This window comes from Cervus canadensis, chromosome 24 (assembly GCF_019320065.1).
Source record: "Cervus canadensis isolate Bull #8, Minnesota chromosome 24, ASM1932006v1, whole genome shotgun sequence".
Lineage (NCBI taxonomy): Eukaryota > Metazoa > Chordata > Mammalia > Artiodactyla > Cervidae > Cervus > Cervus canadensis.
In genome coordinates this window covers 3389223-3410913 of record NC_057409.1, presented here as the reverse complement: position 1 = coordinate 3410913, position 21691 = coordinate 3389223, and the positions used below count along the sequence as shown (strand labels likewise).

Sequence of the window (21691 nt, the reverse complement as noted above, 5' to 3'; positions counted from 1 at the left end):
AACAACACGAAGACTTGACCTTAATGCAAACTGTAGACATTAGTTAATAATAATGCATCAATATTGGTTCATTCATTTTAACAGATGTACCACACTAATGCAAGATGTTAACAGCAGTGGAAACCATGTCTGTGGCCAGGCTGGGAGGAGGTGCATGGGAATTCTGTACAATTCATCTGTAAATATAAAATGGTTCCAAAATACAAAATCAACGTTTATTAACTTAAAAAGAACTATTGTTGCAATATGTGCTTTTACTTGATTACATACTTTCTTTTTTAAAAAGCTGAAATATAGTTGATGTACAATTATGCTAATTTCAGATGTATTATGTAGAGATTTGACATTTGCATACGTTATGAAATGGCCACCATAATAGGTCTAATAACTATCTGCCTCCATACAAAGTTATTATGATATTATTGACCATATTTCTTATGTTGTATATTATATCCCTGAGGCTTACTTATTTTATAACTGGAGGCTTATACTTCTTAATTCCTTTTATCTATTTCATCCAACCCCTAACCCCTCCCCTCTGGCAACTACTTATTCGTTCTCTGTATCTGTGAGTTTGTTTTCATTTTGTGTTTTTTGTTTTTGTTTTTTTACTTTCCCCATATAAGTGAGATCATAGAGCATCTGTATTTTTCTGCCTGGTTTATTTCACTTAGCATAATACACTCTAGATCCATCAGTGCTTTCACAAGTGGCAAGATTTCACTTTCTGTGGCTTAGTAACATTTCCTTGTATATGTGTGTGTACATATACACATTTCTACGCCCCACTTGTTTATCCATTCATCTGCGGATGGTCTCTTGGGTTCTTTCCATATTGTTAATCATGCTATTTTTAACCATGCTGCTATGAGCATCGGGGTGCATATATCATGCTTTTTGTTTCTTCTACTAAGTACCCAGAAGGGAAATTGCCGTATCATATAGTAGTTCTATTTTTAATTTTCCAAGGAACTTCCACACCACTTGACTATACCAGTTTACATTCCTACCCACAATGCAAGAGAGTTCCGTTTTTCTTCATATCCCTGACAACACTGGTTGTTTGCTATCTTTTTGACGGCAGCTATTCTGAAAATGTGAGGTGATGTCTCATTACGGTTTTGATCTGAATTCCCCTGATGATTCATGGTGACTACACATTCTTGATTACGATGCAAACACAGTCAAGATTTTATTTTCTTTCTCTGTTCGGAGCCTTTTTGCATCTGCCTGGCTCTCACACTATTGGGCAGTGCTTCTTAAGCTTTATTGTGCCTATGAAACACCTGGGAATCTTTTTAAGATACAGATTCTGATCTTTGGGTCTTGGGTGAGGCTGGGAATTTTTACACACAAGCTCCCTGGTGGTCCCCATACTGCGGGCATACTTCCTCATCTGTAAACTGAGGCGATAGCGCTCCATTCTAGTTAAGGGTCTTTCCAACTCTGCATATATTATTTTCATTCTAAGTACATTCATTCCAAGTAAGGACCTGGCTCTTCCTTCTCCAGGGCAAAAGTTTGAAGTTCCCACTTGCATCCAGCTCCCCCTGCCCCACCGCCCTCTCCTTCTCCATCCCTGCTCATCCTACCTTTAATCCATTGAGCAGGAGTCAGATGAGGCTCTAGCCTTTCAAATGCCTGACCTCAAGCCTCAAAACCAAGGGAAATCCAGTTCCAGGACAGATGGCCTCTCTGGGACAGACCCCAGGATGCTGACGACAGAACACCTCCAACCACAGTTTCCTCCAACATCAGACAGCCTCGGAGACATCTGGCTGAAGAAGTTCCTGGCTCCATCCTGGAGCCAAAGAAGATTTTGCTACAACTGAATAGATTCAGAGAGTCACCTAAGGAAATGACAGGCTAGGCAGCCAGCACAGACCAGACCACTTATCTGCAGTGGGAAAATCAGGCTCTTGTTTTAAACCAAACAGGAACTCTTCAAGAAGCCACGAGCTGGTGTTTCCCTGACCCTTCCTTGGATCATCTCAGTTGCAGGCCCTGGGCCTCTAGAAATTTCAGACCATAGTTCCATCCAGTTGTGAGTCAATTGTGACCCAGAAAAGCAGCGTATCAGGCAGCTCAGAGCCTCTCTCAGGGGGAGCCTAGAGTTAATCTTGCTACCTTACTACTTGGGGTCTGCACCCGCACATGCACTATTTCAGGCAGGAAGGAGAAGCCCCAGTCATAATTGTGCTGAGAGATTTGTAAGGGCAGCAAGCAAGTCATGGAGAAGCAAATATGAAATGGCCATTCTAAGCATCAACATTTTAAAGTGGAAAACAGAATGAAGTATGTTCTCTGGAAAAGATGAAGAGGTGGTTTTATCTGTGTGCCTGGATCTAATTTCAGAGAGATTTGCGCAATGGAAATTTGCAGCCAACCCAGAAGGGAGGTAAAGAATCACCAACTGCATGGTCCATGAAGGGTCATTAAGTCCATTCCATGCTACAGTGAAAGATTTGCTTTATCCAGCTCCTGGCCTCCTTCTAAAGGTCATTCCAACACTAATCTCTGGTTGCTTCTGGGTCTTAAAACCATTTCCAAAATGAGAGTCCTTTCACATGTAGCTTAAACCTGCCATTATATTGTATCTCTCTCTCTCAAAAATACTGAATTGATTGAGGATAAAAGCAGATCAATAATTCCATCTTTTAAAAATAATTCCAGCTTTTACAACATCGCTTCAAAGTGCCATAGGTTGAGCCAATTTAAGACCAGAAAGCCTGCAGTAATCTGGCCCTTTCTGACCTCTCCACTTTGATTTTATTCTATGTACTTTGTCCATATGGCCTTTTTTCACAGCCTCCAACAGCACACTTCCTCCTGTATACAGTCATAGTCCTTACAGCTTCAGCTGCCTAGACTGGGCCCAACAAACTACCCCTAGAGCTCCGCTTAGGAGTGGAGATCTCATTTATTTAGAAGATCACTATCTGCAGAAGGGCAGTGCACCCTACACAATCATTGGGAGCGGGGGTCCTGGAAAATCAGGCTGAGCTTTCAGAAAATACTCCCAGAGTCACATCACAGAACCAATCGGCCAAGGGAGATGCTGCTTCTGCTCGCTAAATGATAAAGCCGTTGTCACAGCTTCCATCACCAGAATCACAAAACACTACAACACTCCACCAGCAAACTGATGCCTTCCACCCTGCGCCTTTGCCCATTCAACTCAGGTCTTATTTCAAATTTCAAACAAATATATCTGATAAGGCAGACTATTAAAACATATGGCATCTTACTTGCAACGGAGTCTAACATAAGTTTTCCAGCCTCTGCAGTGCAGGAAGGTGCACTAGAAGGAGCTGAAATAGAAGTTGAACAAGCCAGTCCATTGAAATCTTCCAGAGCCTTTTTGTTAATTCAAGTGCTATGAACACCCTCTTTCCATATTTGTACCTCACTCCAACTAAGTGGACCCCCTTTGAGCCTATTGTTCCAGTGCCATAAAGACCCCAAATGGCCATGTGGTAATTCCATATGCAGTTAACTTTCACTTTCAGTTCAGTTCAGTTCAGTCGCTCAGTCATGTCTGACTCTCTGTGACCCCAAGAACCGCAGCAGGCCAGGCCTCCCTGTCCATCACCAACTCCCAGTCCACCCAAACCCATGTCCATCAAGCCAGTGATGCCATCCAGCCATCTCATCCTCTGTCATCCCCTTCTCCTCCTGCCCTCAATCTTTCCCAGCATCAGGGTCTTTTCTAATGAATCAGCTCTTTGCATCAGGTGGCCAAAGTATTGGAGTTTCAGCTTCAACATCAGTCCTTCCAATGAACCCACCAGACTGACCTCCTTTAGGATGGACTGATTGGATCTCCTTGCAGTCCAAGAGACTCTCAAGAGTCTTCTCCAACACCACAGTTCAAAAGTATCAATTCTTCAGCACTCAGCTTTCTTTATAGTCCAACTCTTACATCCACACATGACCACTGGAAAACCATAGTCTTGACTAGACTGACCTTTGTGGGCAAAGTAATGTCTCTGCTTTTTAATATGCTGTTTAGGCTGGTCATGACTTTCCTTCCAAGGAGTAAGAGTCTTTTAATTTCATGGCTGCAATCACCATCTGCAGTGATTTTTAGTTTCAGTTTAATTGAACCAATTTTGCATACCCTAGGGAAGGTGTTATAGAATTCCAGCTGAGTTATTTCATATCTGAAAAGATGATGCTATTAAAGTGCTACACGCAATATGCCAGGAAATTTGGAAAACTCAGCAGTGGCCACAGGACTGGAAAAGGTCAGTTTTCATTCCAATCCCAAAGAAAGGCAATGCCAAAGAATGTTCAAAGTACCACACAATCCCATCGAAAAAGCAAGAGAGTTCCAGAAAAACATCTATTTCTGCTTCATTGACTAGGCCAAAGCCTTTGACTGTGTGGGTCACAATAAACTGTGGAAAATTCTTAAAGAGATGGGAATGCCAGGCCACCTTACTTGCCTCCTGAGAAACCCGTATACAGGTCAACAAGCAACATTTAGAACCGGACATGGAACAACAGACCTGTTCCAAACTGGGAAAGAAGGACAAGTCTGTATATTGTCACCCTGCTTATTTAACTTATATGCAGAGTACATCATGCAAAATTCTGGGCTGGATGAAGCACAAGCTGGAATCAAGATTTCCAGGAGAAATATCAATAACCTCAGATAAATGCAGATGACACCACCCTTATGGCAGAAAGGGAAAAGGAGCCTCCTGATGAAGGTGAAAGAAGAGAGTGAAAAAGTTGGCTTAAAACTCAATGTTCATAAAACTAAGATCATGGCATCTGGTCCCATCACTTCATGGCAAATAGATGGGAAAACAATGGAAACAGTGACAGATTTTATTATCGTGGGTCCGAAATCACTGCAGATGGTGATGCAGCCATGAAATTAAAAGACACTTGCTCCTTGGAAGAAAAGCTGTGACAAACCTAGACAGCATATTAAAAAGCAGAGATGTTACGTTGCCAACAAAGATCTGTCTAGTCAAAGCTGTGGTTTTTCCAGTAGTCATGTATGGATGCTACAGTTGGACCATATAGAAGGCTGAGTGCCAAAGAATTGATGTTTTCAAACCTTGGTGGTGTTGGAGAAGACTCTTGAGAGTCACTTGGACAGCACGGAGATCAAACCAGTCAATCCTGAAGGAAATCAACCCTAAATATTCATTGGAAAGACTAATGCTGTAGCAGAAGCTCCAATACTTTGACCACATGATGCAAGGACCCGACTCACTGGAAAAGACCCTGATGCTGGGAAAAAAATTGAGTGAAGAGGGTGATAGAGGATAGATGGTTGGATGGCAACATTGATTCAATGGGCCAGATAGCAAATTACAGGGAAGCCTGGCATACTGCAATCTGTGGGGTTGCAAAGAGTCAGAAACAACTGAGTGACTGAACAACAAGGGAAGGTGCTCCTTACCAGGACACTAAGATCTTTAATCTCCCAAATGAGCCAACCTGTGGCGCTGGACACAATCAGGAAATTGACTTAGATTGAGAAGCTGCTGCAGGAGCTACTATCTCCTGAATCTCGACGCCCCTGCTACAAGTTGCACCAGGAACGTGGATGCCTCAGACCCCAGCTCTTTTCCCCATTAAATCAGCTCTGAATTCAAGACTCCTGTGACCGTAACTTATTTGCAGAGTTTACATCTAATTCAGAAACCAAGCTTCCAAAGAAACCAGGACTGTTGCCTACAAGAAACCCCCTTTAAATATAAAGACACACATAGCTTAAACGTAAAGAGATGGAGAAAGATATACCATGCTAACACTCATAAAAAGAAGGTAGGAGCAACTATCTTAGTTTCAGGCAAAGCATACTTCAGAGCAAGGAAAATCACCAGGAATAAAGTGGAGCATTTTCATAACAATAAAGAGGTTGGTTTTCCAGGAAGATATAACGATCCTTATTGTGTATGTCCCTATCAACAGAACATCAAAACTGAGCAGGACCATCAATCAACTAAAAGACTAATAGAGTACTTCCGTTAACAACAGCAGAATAATGGAGTACTTCAGTCAATAATAGCAGAGTACACATTCTTCCCAAGCTCTTGTGAAACATTCACTAAGATAGACCGCATTCTGGGTGATAAAACACACCTTAAATTAAAAAAAAACAGAAATCATACAATGTGTGCTCTCAGACCACAGTAAAATTAAACTAGAAATGAACAACAGAAAGATAGCTGAAAAATCTTAAAATACTTACCAATTAAAGAGCACAGTTCTAAATAACACATGAATCGAAGAAGAAGTCTCAGGATTAATTAAAAGATATTTTGTGCTAAATGAAAATGAAAACACAACTCATCAAAATTTGTAGGTTACACTGAAGGCAGTGTTTGGGGAGAATTTGCAGCATTGAATGCATATATTATAAAAGGGGATCTAAAATCAATAGTCTAAGCTTCCACCTTTGGAAATAGAAAAAGAAAAGCAAATAAAACTCAAAGTAAGTGGGAGAAAAGAAAACAAAAGTGAGAGAAATCAATGTAACTAAAAGCAGGAAATCACCAGAAAAAAAACAACAAAACCAAAAGCTGTTTCTTTGAAGAGATTAATAAAATCAATAACCTCCAGTGAGGCATCTAAAAAGAGAGAGAATAAACAAACACTAATTTTAAATGAAAAAGGGGTCACCACTATTGATCCATGGATATCAAGAGGATATCCCATCTATCCCATGGATATAAAGAAATATTATGAGCAACTCTATGCTGACAAAGTTGATAGGTTAGGAGGAATGGGACAATTCCTCAAAAAAACACAATGTATGAAAACTCATAAAGAAGAAACAGATCCCTCAAATAGGCCAATATTTATTAAAGAAATTGAGTTGATAACTAATAATCTTCCAAAACAAAAACCACCTGGTCCAGATGATTTCAGTGGTGAATTCTATCAAATATTTAAGGAAGAAATTACACCACTTTTCTACAATCTCTTCCAGAAAATTCTTACAGAAACTCCCTAACTCATTCTACAAGGCCAACATTATTCTGATACCAAAACCAGACACAAACATTACAAGGAAGGAAAACTATAGACCAACATCTCTTATAAGTATAGGTGCAGACATTCTCAAAGAAATTAGCAAATCAAATCTAGTAATATATTAAAGAAAAAAACTGTACCTGACAGTCAAGTGGGATTTATCCCAGATATGCAAGGTTGGTTTGCTATTTGAAAATCAATTAATGTGCTGTATCACATCAACAGGTTAAAGAAGAAAAGCCACCTAATCATAACAATAGACACAGAAGGCTTTTAACAAAATCCAACACTCACTCTTTTCTTCCCCCAACACGCAGTCATGATAAAAACTCTCAGAAATCAGGACTAGAAAGGAACTTCGTCAGGTTGTTAAAGAACATCTAGAAAAAAATCTACAATTAAAATAATACTTAATTATGAAAAACTAGATGCTTCTTTACTAATATCCGGAACAAGACAAGAATGTCCCATCTTACCATTCTTATTCAACATGATACTAGAAGTTCTAGCTGATGCAAAAAGGAACAAAAGTATACTGATTGGGAAGAATGCAATAAAACTATCTTTTTTCACAGATGATATGATTGTCTATGTAGGAAATCAAAGAAAAACAAAGAGTCAACAGCAATAGCAAAAAAAAAAAAAAAACCTGTGGAACTGATTAATGATTCTAGCAAGATTACAGGATATAAGGTCAATACGCAAAAGCCATTGCTTTTCCAGGAAGTTACAGTCATTATCTTGTAACTTTTAATGGAGTATACTCTGTAGAAATATTGTATCACCATGCTATACATCTGAAATTAATATAATGTAGTATCACATATACTTCAATAAAAGAGTCAATTACTTCCCTATACATTAGCAATGAACAATTAGAAATTGAAATTTTAAATAATATTATTAAATTAGCACTCAAAATGAAATAGTTAGATATAACTCTTACAAAATATGTACAAGAGTTATATAAGGAAAATACAAAACTCTTATGGACGATATCAAACAATGAAATGAATGAAGAGATATTCCATGTTCATTGACAGAAAGTCTCAGTATTGCTAAGATGTCAGTTCTCCCCAACTTGATCTATAGATTCAAAGCAATCCCAATAAAAATCCCAGCTGGTTATTTTGAGGATATTGACAAGCTGATTCTATGTGAAGAGATTTTTTTTAAAAAATCCAGAATAGCCAATACAATATTGAAGTAAAAGAACAAAGTTGGAGGACTGATACTACCTCACTTCAAGACTTACTAGAAAGCTACAGTAATCAAGACAGTGTATTATTGTCAAAAGGACAGACATACAGATCAATGGAACAGAATCAAGAGCTCAGAAATAGATGCACACAGATAAAATCAACTGATCTTTGACAAAGGAGAAAGGCAACTTGATGGAGAAAGGACAGTCTTTTCAACAAATGGTGCTGGAACAACAACTTCCACAATTAAAAAAGAGAGAGAATCTAGACACAGACCTTACAATTAACTCAAAATGGACCATAGACCTAAATACAAAACACAAAACTACAAAACTTCTAGAAGGCAACATAGGAGAAACTCTAGATGATCCTGGGTTTGGTGATGTCTTTTTAAATACATAGCATTTCATTAAACTAAAAATTTCCATACCTCAAAAGACACAGTCAAGAGAATAGGAAGACACAGACTGGGAGATGCCATTTAAATAACTGAACAATATTTCCCCCACACACAGGGGCATTGGTTTGCAATTCTGAAACTATTTGATTTCCCCTAGAGTTGGACGAATGAGTAAATACACTGTGAATAATGAAGCTCCTGTTAGAGAAAGAAGTTCTAAATAGGAAAAGGGGGTGGAAGGAAGATTCAACATATAGGGGACATATGTATACTTATGGCTGATTCACATTATGGCAGAAACCAACACAACTTTGTAAAGCAATTATCCTCCAATTAAAAATAAATTTTAAATAAATAGGGAAAGGGAATCCTCTGGTGTTGGATTGGAATTAGAGGCATCCATGCAAACTCATTGTGTGACTGCATGTGAGTGTGTGTGTGTGTGTGTGTGAGAGAGAGAGAGAGAGAGAGAGAGAGAATGTTTTACTTCCCAACTTTGACTGCTGAAAAGGCCCAGAAGCAGTGACATCCCAGTAGCAATGAGCACCCCTGGCTCCCAGATCTTTGTTTCTAAATACCATTATCAAAGGGGAGAAAAACAAGAAAGAGAGAAGGAAGGAAGAGAGGAACCAGGACTTCTTGGAGAAATGGCTGATTCCAGGGCTTGGAAATGTTAAATAAAACATAAGCTTGAAACATCTTGTGGGGACAGGAAGGATGTGCTAAGAAAAAAAAATATATATATATATATTATGAGGGTGTGCCAAAAGGACATACCTGTCAACTTGAAGGTGCTCTCCACAACCAAGATGGAATATTTTGACCAAGAAAACAAATAATGATTGTACTGAATTATAACCCATAGATGAAAATAATGAGCACATATTGATGCTATTGTTCAGTCACTAACTCTTGACTCTTTGTGACCCCATGAATTACCACACGCCAGGCTCCTCTGTCCTCCACTATCTCCCTGAGTTTGCTCAAATTCATGTTCATTAAGTTGATGATGCTATCTAACCATCTCATCCTCTGCTGCCCTCTTCTCCTTTTGCCTTCCATCTTTCCCAGCATTAGTGTCTTTTCCAATGAGTCAGCTCTTCACATCAGGTGGCCAAAGTATTGGAGTTTCAGCTTCAGCATCAGTCCTTCCAATGAATATTCAGGGTTGATTTCCTTTAGGATTGACTGGTTTGATCTCCTTGCTGTCCAAGGGACTCTCAAGAATCTTCTCCAGAACTGCATAATGATATAAATAATTGAATACATTAATGTAAAGCAGTTCTTACCTAGAGTGGAATTCAAATTCTTAATGTTGAAGGAATGAGGGTACCAAATGACGCCAATTGTTAAACTGTTGTAAGGACAAAACATGGATTCAAGCTAAAATTAGTTAGTGGAAGTATGAGCAGAAATGATCTCCCAGTAACTCCCTCTGCCCAAGATACTTACTAATTACAAAAGGAAAAATAGTAACTGTTCAGTGGAGAAACCAGGCAGACACCACCTTAACCAAGTGACCAAGATGAACACCAGTACACTAACACGTGTAACTAGATCCCCAGTGGGAATTCGCTGTGTGACTCCAGTTCAGTTCAGTCTCTCAGTTGTGTTCAACTCTTCACAACCCCGTGGACTGCAGCACGCCAGGCCTCTCTGTCCATCACCAACTCCCAGAGCTTGCTCAAACTCATGTCCATCGAGTCAGTGATGCCATCCAACCATCTCATCCTCTGTCGTCCTCTTCTCCTCCTGCCTTCAATCTTTCCCAGCATCAGAGTCTTTTCCAATGAGTCAGTCCTTTGCATCAGGTGGCCAAAGTATTGGAGTTTCAGCTTCAGCATCAGTCCTTCCAATGAATATTCAGGACTGATTTCCCTCAGGATTGACAGGTTGGATCTCCTTGCAGTCCAAGGGACTCTCAAGAGTCTTCTCCAACACCACAGTTCAAAAGCATCAATTCTTCAGCACTCAGCTTTATAGTCCAACTCTTGCATCCATACATTACCACTGGAAAAACCATAGCTTTGACTAGACAGAACTTTGTTGGCAAAGTAATATCTCTGCTTTTTAGTATGCTGTCTAGATTGATCAAAGCTTTTCTTCCAAGGAGCAAGTGTTTTTTAATTCCATGGCTGCGATCACCATCTGCAGTGATATTGGAGCCCAAGAAAGTAAGTCTGTCACAGTTTCCATTGTTTCCCCATCTATTTGCCATGAAGTGATGGGACCAGATGCCATGATCTTAGTTTTCTGAATGTTGAGTTTTAAGTCAGCTTTTTCACTCTCCTCTTTCACTTTCATCAAGAGGTTCTTTAGTTCCTCTTTGCTTCTGCCATAAGGGTGGTGTCATCTGTGTATCTGAGGTTATTGATATTTCTACTGACAACCTTGATTCCAGCTTGTGTTTCATTCAGACCAGCATTTCGCATGATGTACTCTGCATATAAGTTAAATAAGCAGGGTGACAATATACAGCCTTGAAGTACTCCTTTCCTGATTTGAAAGCAGTCTGTGTTCCATGTCCAGTTCTAACTGTTGCTTCTTGACCTGGCTACAGATTTCTCAGAAGGCAGATCAGGTGGTCTATTATTCCCATCTCTTTCAGAATTTTCCACAGTTTGTTGTGATCCACACAGTCAAAGGCTTTGGCTTAGTCAATGAAGCAGAAGTAGATGTTTTTCAGGAACTCTCTTGCTATTTTGATGATCCAACAGATGTTGGCAATCTGATCTCTGGTTCCTCTGCCTTTTCTAAATTCAGCCTGAACATCTGGAATTTCATGGTTTACATGCTGTTGAAGTCTGTCTTGGAGAATTTTGAGCATGACCTTGCTAGCATGTGAAGTGAAGTGAAGTGAAGTCGCTCAGTTGTGTCTGACTCTTTGCGACCCCATGGACTGTAGCCTATCAGGCTCCTCTGTTCATGGGATTTTCTAGGTTAGCATGTGAGATGAGAGCAATTGTGTGGTGGTTTGAACATTCTTTGGCATTGCCTTTCTTTGGGATTCATGACTCATGGAACTCAAACGGGGGCTCTGTGATAACCTAGAGGAGTGGGGCTGGGCGGGAGGTGGGAGGGAGATTCAAGAGGGAGGGGACACATGCACACCTATGGTTAATTCATGTTGATGTATGACAGAAATCAAACCAATATTGTAAAGCTATCATTAATAAATTAAAAATAAAGAAATATTTTTTAAAATGTCAATGAGAGCTCTCAATATCACATACCATAGATTTGATCTCCTGAGAAGGGTACAATATCATTTCTGTGATATTCTTGCCAAAAAATGCATAACTTCATTCTGATCATGAGACAATATCAGACAAACCCAAACTGAGGAGAATTCTAAAATGCCTAAGTGGTGCTCTTCAGAAATCTCAAGGTCACAAAAAGCAAAGAAAGACAAAGGCGCTGTCACGGATCAAAAAAGACATAGGTGCCCTAAAAATTACAAGTGATAGGAGATCCTTGATGGAAATCTGGACTAGAAAAAAATAGATATTAATAGGAAAACAGGTGACATTCAAATCAATTCTGTAGATTAGCGAATAATGCCCATTTTCTGATTTCCATAATTGTACCATGGCTATATGGGGAATGTTAACATTCGGGGGATGAGGGGGATATAGGAATTCTACGTTGCAACTGTTGACCTAAAACAAATAACTGGACTGTCAGATATTTTTCCAGCAGTAGGGTTTATTTGGGATCCCCCAGAGAATAACTCAGGGTCTGCAAACTTGATGCGCCACATGCAAGTCCCTCCACAGTAAGGAAAGGAGAACTCTTCTATAGAGAAAAAGGGAAGTTGGGAAGGGTTATAGGAAACAAAGAGTCCATGGCTTTTCCTTGGCTGGGTCCTTACCAGGAAGGAAGAGGAGCGTTTCCTTCTTCCTATCTGGCTACACTTTCCTTACAGCGTGTGAAAGCTCCCCCTTCTAGTTGCCCAACTCTGTTTCATTGAGGTTTCTATTTATTCATTTCTTACACAACTTTCCTGTAAATGTATTTCCAAATTATTATTTAAAAAAAAAAAAGAGTAATGAGTAACTTTTCCTCATAAAGGAAAGATTAGGAAACAGAGAGTACAGGAAAAGTCCAGCCATAAATAATCCTGATATTGGAAGCAACCACTGATGAAAGGCTGACTCTTCTAATTATTAATAACACAAGAAAACTTTCCTGAGTACTGACTGTCCCATTTGAGCACATCCATCCCATGTAAAGTAGCAGCCATCTTCACACTCCTGCTTCCTCTCATCCGTCCCTTTCCCCTTGCTCATCACCAACTGAATTTCTACAGCTGACTCTTGAACAACAAAGATTTGAATTCTGCAGGTCCAGTTACACATGGATTATTTTTCCATAAAAATATGTAAATTTAGTAAATGCGCTATGGTCATACCTAATCTGAGGTTGATTGAACCTGTATATATGGGGAATATAAGATACTAAAATTTATGCACAGCAACTATAAAGTTATGCCCAGCTTTCTGACTGTGCAGAGGTCAGCACGCCTAATCCCTGCGCTGTTCAAGGATCAGCTGCGAATCACTGTCTATTGTGTCTCCTGCTTTATTGTCGGTCTCTCTCCTCTAAAATATAAGCACCAAGAGAGTAGAGAATTTTCGCTTCTTCACTGATGTATTCCAGGTGCTTAAATTAATCCTTGGGGGCTGTCCCTGGTGGTCCAGTGGCTAAGACTCCACCCTCTGAATGTAGGGGCCCGGGTTCAGTCCCTGGTCAGGGAACTAGATCCCACATGCCTCAAGTAAGAGTTCATGTGCTACAAATAAAAAGATTGCCCGTGCCACCACGAAGATCTCGCATATCTCAACTAAGACCTGGCACTGCCGAATAAATGAAAAAAAAACAAACATTTTTAAAATGTATCTTTAAAAGATATCCTTTTAAATAAACATAAATAAATATATTAGTCCTTGGATGAAGGCGGCTGTAGAGTGAGAGTGTTAGGTGCTCAGTCATGTCCAGCCCTCTGCCACGGCATAGACTTTAGCCCCCCGAGCTCCTTGCCCTTGGAAATCTCCAGGCAAGAATACCAGAATGGGTAGCCATTCCCTTCTCCAGGTGATCTTCTCAACTCAAGGATCAAACCCAGATCTCCTACACTGCAGGCAGATTCTTTACCGTCTGCAGCCACTTGGATGAAGGTGGCTAGACAAGAAGCCACATCATGGACTTTGAGTTCTTCATGGGGATCTTGAAAAGGTGAGGAAAGGAGAGGCAGTGTGTGACATCTCCAGGGTCTTTGGGGCCTGGGGGCCTGGGCACGATACCAGGAGCCAGCAGGATATATGGAGGGGGACCAGATTGTCTGCCGTGAACGACAATATTCTGAACTGAGGTGCCCAACAAAAGGCCACAGTCTAGCCCATCACCTCTGAACCTTCATTTAGGCCGAAAACAAATGGCCAGGAGTGTAAAAATCCATTGACTAAAAAAACAAAAAGGCAGAACCTAAACCTTGAGAATTGTTTTACTTGGGGCATTACTGAGGGCTTCAGCCCGGATGCAGCCTCTCAGATAGCTCTGAGGATGGTACTGAGAGGTGAGGGAGGAGCCAGGATATATAGGGGCTTTTGAAAACACACACACACACACACACACACCCCAAGCAGGTAGTAGAACATCAAAAAATTACTGTTAATTGAAGAAAAACCAGACATCTCAAGCTAATGAATTTAGTGCTTTTGTCTGTGTGGGCAGACGCAAGAGTCTGGCCGTGGTCTTCTCTGGTCCATTGGTTACAGTCCACCCGCCAATGTACAGGATGCAGGTTCAATCCCTGGTCCGGGGAGATCCCACGTGCCTGGGAGCAACTAAGCCTGAGCACAGCCGCAGCTACTGATCAGCCCCTTGAGAGGCCGTGAGCCACAGCTCCAGAGCCCACTTGCCTACAGCCTGCGCGCTGCAAGCAGAGAAGGCACCGTGCTGAGACGCCCGCGCACCGCAGCAGGGAGCAGCCTCCACTCACCACGATTAGGAAAGCCCGCACCCAGCACAGCCAGTAAGTTAACTAATTAACTTAAGAAGAGTCTGGGTTTAAGGAAACCACTCCTGTGGTATGCACCCTACCTAACCTAGAGTCAGTATCCTCTTTTTGTCCCTATCCTGAGTCCCCTCGGGATGTTCTGTCAGGGGTGGCTGATGGCTTGACGGCTACCCCATCCTTTGTTTACTGAGATGGCAGGGGGCATTCTTTGTCCACAGACCCCAGGTTGCCAAGATCCACAGAGATCCCCAGATGTTATATTAATTTGCGAGGAATTTGTACCAGGTACCATGACCTGAGTAGCTTAAACAACAGAAATTTCTGGTCTCTCAGTTCTGGAGCCCAGAAGTCTAAGACCAAGGCACCAGTGAGGTTGGTTCCTTCTGAGGTCTGTGGGGGAGGGTCTGTTCCCTCATCTCCCCAGGCTCTGGTGGTGACCTGGCCATCTTTAGGGTTCCTTGGTGTATAGAAGCATCCCCACCTAGATCTCTGCCTTCACCTTCACGTGGAATTCTCCCAGTGAAGACGTCTGTGTGTCTCTCTGTCCAAACTTCCCCTCCTTCTAAAGACACCAGTCATCCTGCATTAGGCCCACCCTAATAGCCTTATCCTAACTCATCACCGCCACAAAGACCCTCTTTCCAAATAGAGTCACATCCTGAGGTCTTATTGAATGTCTGAAGTCAACATAGGAATTTGGCGGGGACACGAGTCAACCCTTAATACAGGTCTAGCTCTTCAAGGAAATTGTATCTTCAAGATGAAAGTGGCCTGGGATGGCTGTTGGTCGGTATAGATGGGTTATTGTACTGTAAACCCTGACAGTTGTTTGGGGTGTCTGTTTGGGTTTTTGTAAAGTAAGTTTCCGATAACCTTCAATTCATGCCTGATAACCTCGGATTGCCAGGCATCCACGTCCAAGACGGTTATCTAGAATAAACACCTTGCCAGGCACACCTTTGTTTTAGAGATTTAGTTAATTCAACTATTCGGGCCACCTGTTTTGTTTTTTTTTTTCTTCTCTTCCTGCACTTTCCATTACGGCTCAGGTATTTTAAACCCACCAATAAAAAGTGAACACAAAAAAGCCTAGGCTCCCACCCTTGGCCCCAATAAAAGCGGAACCCCAGACCCAAGGTCTCAGTCTCTCTCTCTACCCTCAACGGTGCAGTGGGGCTCCAGGCGTGCTGTGTTCTTCCGGGTCCTGTAAGTAATAACCTTTATTCTTTCAAAGATCTCTGATGACTATTGTTAAAGGGCACCTTGCAATCATAAAAAACCACGCCGGCTGATCCAGCCACAACACTGGTTAGAGATAGGCTGAGAGCACCATGCAACAGGTTTGCTACTCACTGCTCTCAAAGACAAGTGGTGTAAGAAACCAAAGCGTATTTCTCACTCATGCAAAGATTGTTGCATGTCTGCAGGATTCTTCCGAATAACTGACCTCCATGCTGGAACTCAGGGATCCAAGCTGCCTCCATCTTCTGTTTGCACCACGAGAGGCACAGAAAGACTGGGGCATTGTAGGTGGTCTTTACCTCGCTTCAGCCCGGCAGTGGCTCTCAGCACTGATGCACATATTTTGCTGGCAAGATTCAGTCTCCTGAGCCTAACCTGGAGGGGGGCCTGGAGAATGTGGGGAGCAAGTGAAATGATGATGGGCAACATCGCCTCTGCACACTGGCTTTTGGGGGATGGGTGCTGGGAATTATTAACTGAAGGCCACGGGAGTGGCTAAATTCTTAGCAGTCGTGAAGGGCATGAAGAAGGCATTTATTTTGGAAATAGAGTCACAGACTCCCTGAGGTTGAAGAAGAAAGATCCAAGGAGCATCAGTCAGCTCCATCTCCAAACAGGGGAGGACTGGGAATGAAGTGTCAGCGGTACACGCCTGGAGTCGGGGTAGAGGGAAGCTAGGACACCCTCTAGCTTTTTCTAGAAGGAACGAAGGAAGAACAGAAGAAGATAGAGGAAGGAGAAGGGCCAGTGGAGATGCTGGTCCATGTCAGTGGGAAGACCATCTGCCTCACAGCAGTTCCATCCCTGCAGAGGTCCCAGGGGCCACTGGGGGCAGGGAAAATCCCCAGCACCTCCTGAGAGCCTCACCTGGGTTCTGGTACTTTGCAGAGGCTTAATATGTACTTCCTGTGGATGACTGATTGATTGAATAAATAACACTAAATGCCCTATTTCTTATCCCCAAATGCACATTTAGCAGAAGAAAGCAACCGGTCAACAACAGGTGGCCCCTGCCCTCTCCTGAAAGTGGGTTCAGGGGAGGTAACTAGTGGTCACACCCAGACCTGATTATCAGAATTTATTCACTCAGGAGAAAGAGATTATAAAATCATCTAAAATTTGGCATCAGCTAATGGCACATAAGGTGTTTCCATCCTCAGCTCTGTCCTGCTAGTTGATTGATGAGACGCAAAAAAAGGGGGGATTGCCTAGAGGAGAGGCATGCCAAACTCTGAGTCCAACAACTGGCCATAAGGCCACCCCGTCCCCTAACCCACCAACCCCCAAGCTCCCAGAGTGATCAGCTATCTAACTGGAGTTTGGAATAAACAAGGCGATCTCTTGGAGATGTTGGATCATTGGGATCCTCTGAGAAGGAAAGAGCCAGAAACGAATATCCAGTCCCTGATCACTGGCTGCCTTCAAGTGGCTATAGTGTTCATGTGTGTACATGTGTGTGCATGCACATGCAGGCACCCATGAGCACAAGTCTGCAAGTGCCTGATTTGGCAAGAAAAAAAGGTATGGTGTGCACAAGTGTGTTGTGTGTGTACGTGAATATATTGTGATAAAGGAGGTTCACCATGGTAGGTGAGCACAAGAGTGTATGTTTTATGCATTCACTTGTGTGTGAGTTGGAGAAGGATGTGTGAGTAGGTGTGTGTGCGTGTACAAGTGTAAGGGTTCAAAGAGAGGGTGCTGCTTTAGTTCTCAAGAAAAACACTGCAGATTGGACTCCATGGGCAGAATTCCCAAGCCTTGACTCCAGTGTGGAGGGTGAGTCAGAAACATCTAATGCGGGACACAGCCTAAGACCTCAGGGATCGCCCAGTTTTGTGCGATGATCTGGTCACAACCTTCCAGGGACTCTCAGGTGGGTGAGGAGCGTGGAGGTCTCATTGGTGTATACTGTGGGGAGGGGTGGTCTTGACCAGTGGAAAGTTGGACAAAGCTGGGACGTGTCCTGTATGCCTGGTGAAGGCGGTCACGCTGGACCGCGCCTGGGGCTGAGGAGCATGTCTGCGAGTTCTTTTAAAGGCTCTCTTCTTCAGAATTGCTGAATGCTAGCAGGAAAGCAGAGCCCAGGGCAGAAGACAGTATCACCTGGGAGAGGTGTCTAGGCCGTTCTCTCTGTATTTCTCCCCCAACAGAACCCTCAACATGAAGACCCTCCTGCTGCTGGCAGTGATCATGGCCTTTGGTAAGAGTTCATCCTACCTCTCACCCTGGTGACTCAGAAGGAAAAGCTTCTGCTTACAATGCCGGAAACCCGGGATCGATCCCTGGGTTGGGAAGATCCCCAGGAGGAAGGCAAGGCAACCCACTCCAGTATTCTTGCCTGGAAAATCCCTTGGACAGAGGAGCCTGGTGGGTTTCAGTCCACGGGGTCGCAAAGAGTCGGACATGACTGAGTGACTTCACTTTCACTGTCACTCACCAGAAGGGCGACAGCCCAGGTTAGGAGGCTCCTTCATTCCCGAGGCTCCTTCATTCCCAAGGCTCCCTTCCCCCGTGTCTGTCCCCATCTCGTGGGAGGAAGACAAGGACCTTTGTGGGGAGGGGGAGCGGCAGAGAGAGGCGGAGGCGGACATGCGGTCCCAGGCCCCATCTCCAGGCAATTTGCTTCCAGCCCTTCTGCAGGTTCATGGAGCGTTGTGGGATTTCGCGACAATGATCAAACACACAACGGGAAAGACAGCCCCGCTCAGTTACGGAGCCTACGGCTGCCACTGCGGACTGAGTGGCCGAGGGGCCCCCAAGGACGCAACAGACTGGTGAGCCCAGCCCCGGCCCTCCCGTCTCTGCCCACGTGTGGCCCAGCTGGGGGGGGGGGGGGGGGGGGGGGCGGGGCAAAGGCTCACGCTGGTGTCCCCACGTCCAAGAACAGCAGCGAGGCGCAGCTGGAAAGGCAGGCATCCTGGTGGGAACTGTGCTCTGAGCTAGTCCTTCGGCCCTGGCTCTCTGCTCGGGGTCAGGGTGGGGGAACCACGGGGCACCGGGCTCCCCGGAGCGTGGGGCGGCCTCCCCATAGCTCAGCCTTGTCACAGGTGCTGTTGGGCGCATGACTGCTGTTACAAAAAGCTCAAGTATCATGGATGCGGCACCAAGTTACTGAACTACAACGTGTCCATCCGCCGCGGCCAAATCACGTGCGGTAAGAACGAATCCTACCCACTGCGCCGGCCTCCTCTGCGCTTTCTCCTGTGGCCGCTGCGCTGGGCACCAGAGCCAGATACAGGGGGCGGGTCTCTGCCTCAAGGGGCTCAGGTGAGCGGGAAGTGAGGAAAAGGAAAAACAACACGGTAGACTCCAGTACGCAGTAAGGAAAAGGCGGGGCTCTGAACACAGCCTGGGGGCCGAGGGAGGCTCCTCAGAGTGGTGACCTCCAAGCTGCATCCTCAAGGCGGAGAGGAGTCAAGGGGAAGGAGGGTTGGGGCGTCCCAACAAGAGGACACGGCAGGGCCCAGGGGGCCAGAGAGAGCTGTAGCGGTTCCGTGCTGCGGAAGGGAAGCGTGAGGAGGAGACGGAGCAGTGAGGGAGAACGCCGGAGAGGAGGAAAGGTGTCGTGTTCTGGTCACGTTTTGTCCTAAAGAATTAGCGCGCTCCTGGGGAAAGGAGTGACACGACCAGCCTTGCATTTCAGAGGACTTGCTCTGGCTGAGGGTGGATGGAGACCGATGGAAGGGGCTGTGTGGTCACGATGCAGACAAGAGACAGGAAGCTCTTGCCCTATAGCAATGCTGGTCAGCTGGGGCAGCTTCTCCGCTGTGTTGCCGAGGGTCCAGTCCTTTCCCAGCCTTCTGTTCTGCCCCGTTGTCAATGTGATTCCAAGGCACACTTAGAGCTCCAAGTTGTGGCTTCACCCTACGAAGGAGGTTTTCCTTTACAAGCCTCTTTGTAGAGAGAGGAAATTCATCCTTCCCGGAAGCCCCCAGCAGACCTTCCCGTGTGGCTCATTGGTCAGGGCAAGGTCACGTGCTTCCCCTACGCTAATCCCTGCAAAGGAAACAGGGATGACCATGACCTATCAAGAACCATTCCCCGACTCCGGGGGCCAGGGACTTTGCACCTGAACACATCTAAGAAAGAGACAGGGGCTAAGAGAAAGGCTTTTCACAGAATGCCAGTGTTCAGCCGCTGGTGTTCTCATGACACTGGGTGTGGGCTTCCTGAGGGCAGAATTCTGTCTCCTCATCAGCCAGTAATATCTGAACGTCAGTGCTTGTCCCAGACTAGAAACCCGGGGAGAACAGGGGCTGTGTCTTGTCCCTCGGAATTCCCGGAAGGAACCATAGAATATTAACAAATCCTCACCCTGTTTTTATTTTCTTGTGGTTTCAGAGGATCGAGGTGTGTGTAGACGCATACTCTGTGAATGTGATAAAAAAGCCGCCAGCTGTTTTGCAAAAAACCAGAACACCTACAATAAAAACCTCCAATATTACAGCAACTTATTCTGCACGGGGCGTGCCCCCCAGTGCTGAGAGGCCCCCGACCCTGGACACCTTACCACCCAGGGCTGAGTCTCCACTCTAGCACCCTATTCCCTGCCCTAGCCATGTTCCCTTGCAAATGAAGGAAACCCCCTCTTCCATCCTAGAGACCAGCCAGGAGCCCTTCTCTCCCCCAACATATGCCTTCTATCTAGAAAGACAAGCACAGATCTGGGTGTGTATGCCAAGCTCCCTGCCCCTGCTTCCTTGGACAGCCAGAGGTTTTGTTCCTCCCATTTCCACTCTTCTTCAAGTCCAAAGTCATGTTTAGCTGTGGCAGCTACACTCCAGGCGGGCCCTTCTGAATAAAACAATTTTTTGGCAAACTGTATGTGAGTGTGTTTCTGTGTGTGTGTGTGTGTGTGTGTGTGTGTGTGTGTGTGGAACTCACAGGTACTTCTACTGTGAGAACAAACTAGTACAAGGGAACAGCATGTAAGGGGTTAAAAATATGGGCTTCTCTGGTAGCTCAGTCGGTAAAGAATCTGCCTGCCGTGCAGAAGACCTGAGTTTGATGCCTGGTTGGGGAAGATCCCCTGGAGAAGGAAATGGCAAACCACTCCCGTATCCTTGCCTGGAAAATCCCATGGACAGAGGAGCCTGGCAGGCTCCATGGGGTCCACGGGGTCCCAAAACATTGGGCAGGACTGAGGGACTGACACTTCCCTCAGTGGCAGACTGGCTGAGTCAAATCCCCACCACCACTTCCCTAAGCCTCAGAGCCCTCATCTCAATGGAGATCGGTTTGTCCCAAGTGCCCTGGCTTACTGGGGAAGTTAAATGGATAATGCACATAAACCACCGGCTCTGACCTGTCTGCCTTGGTCCTTATGGTTACAAGAAAAACCCAGCCTTTCACCTCTCCTACCCTGGGCAAGAGAAACTCCTGCTGGCCTGTTGAGGAAAAACAGAAATGTGGTTCCTGATGTTTGGGGGGATCTATAATCCAGGTCTTCTGTGAGACACAGTCTTCTATGTTGTCGGCCCAGAGGAGGGTCAGTGTAATGCTGGCCACCGATGGGACTCTCAGGGCATTTATCCCCTCACCCAGGGCTGGCTTCCTGGGCTTGTGACCCAGGCAGAGTCCCAGTGGGCACTGCACCTAGCTTACTGCTCTGTCCCAGCCATCACAAAATTGTTAATGGCGTGGAGTCCTGCATTTTGTTCTGCACGGGGGCCCACAAAGTAGCTGGTCCATCCCTTACCTGGATGCTACATCCCCTCTTGTCATCCAAGGCTCCTCTGAGATGGTCCCACCTGGACCAGAATTCTTCAATAGTCTCCACCAGAGCTGCTGGCTGTGTACAGTGGGGAAGGGCTCTAGGAAACAGAGTCT

At 44.5% G+C, this 21691-nt stretch overlaps 1 protein-coding gene across 1 annotated transcript; it reads left to right on the top strand.

The window, feature by feature from the left end:
* Positions 1-15702: 15702 nt before the first annotated feature.
* Positions 15703-20681, top strand: LOC122426832 (phospholipase A2, membrane associated-like). Its single transcript, XM_043446027.1, has 5 exons — positions 15703-15826; positions 18013-18062; positions 18492-18636; positions 18910-19016; positions 20204-20681. The coding sequence occupies exons 2-5, from the start codon at positions 18023-18025 to the stop codon at positions 20344-20346; spliced, it is 435 nt and encodes a 144-aa protein (XP_043301962.1). The 5' UTR covers positions 15703-15826; positions 18013-18022; the 3' UTR covers positions 20347-20681.
* The last annotated feature ends 1010 nt before the right edge of the window (positions 20682-21691 follow it).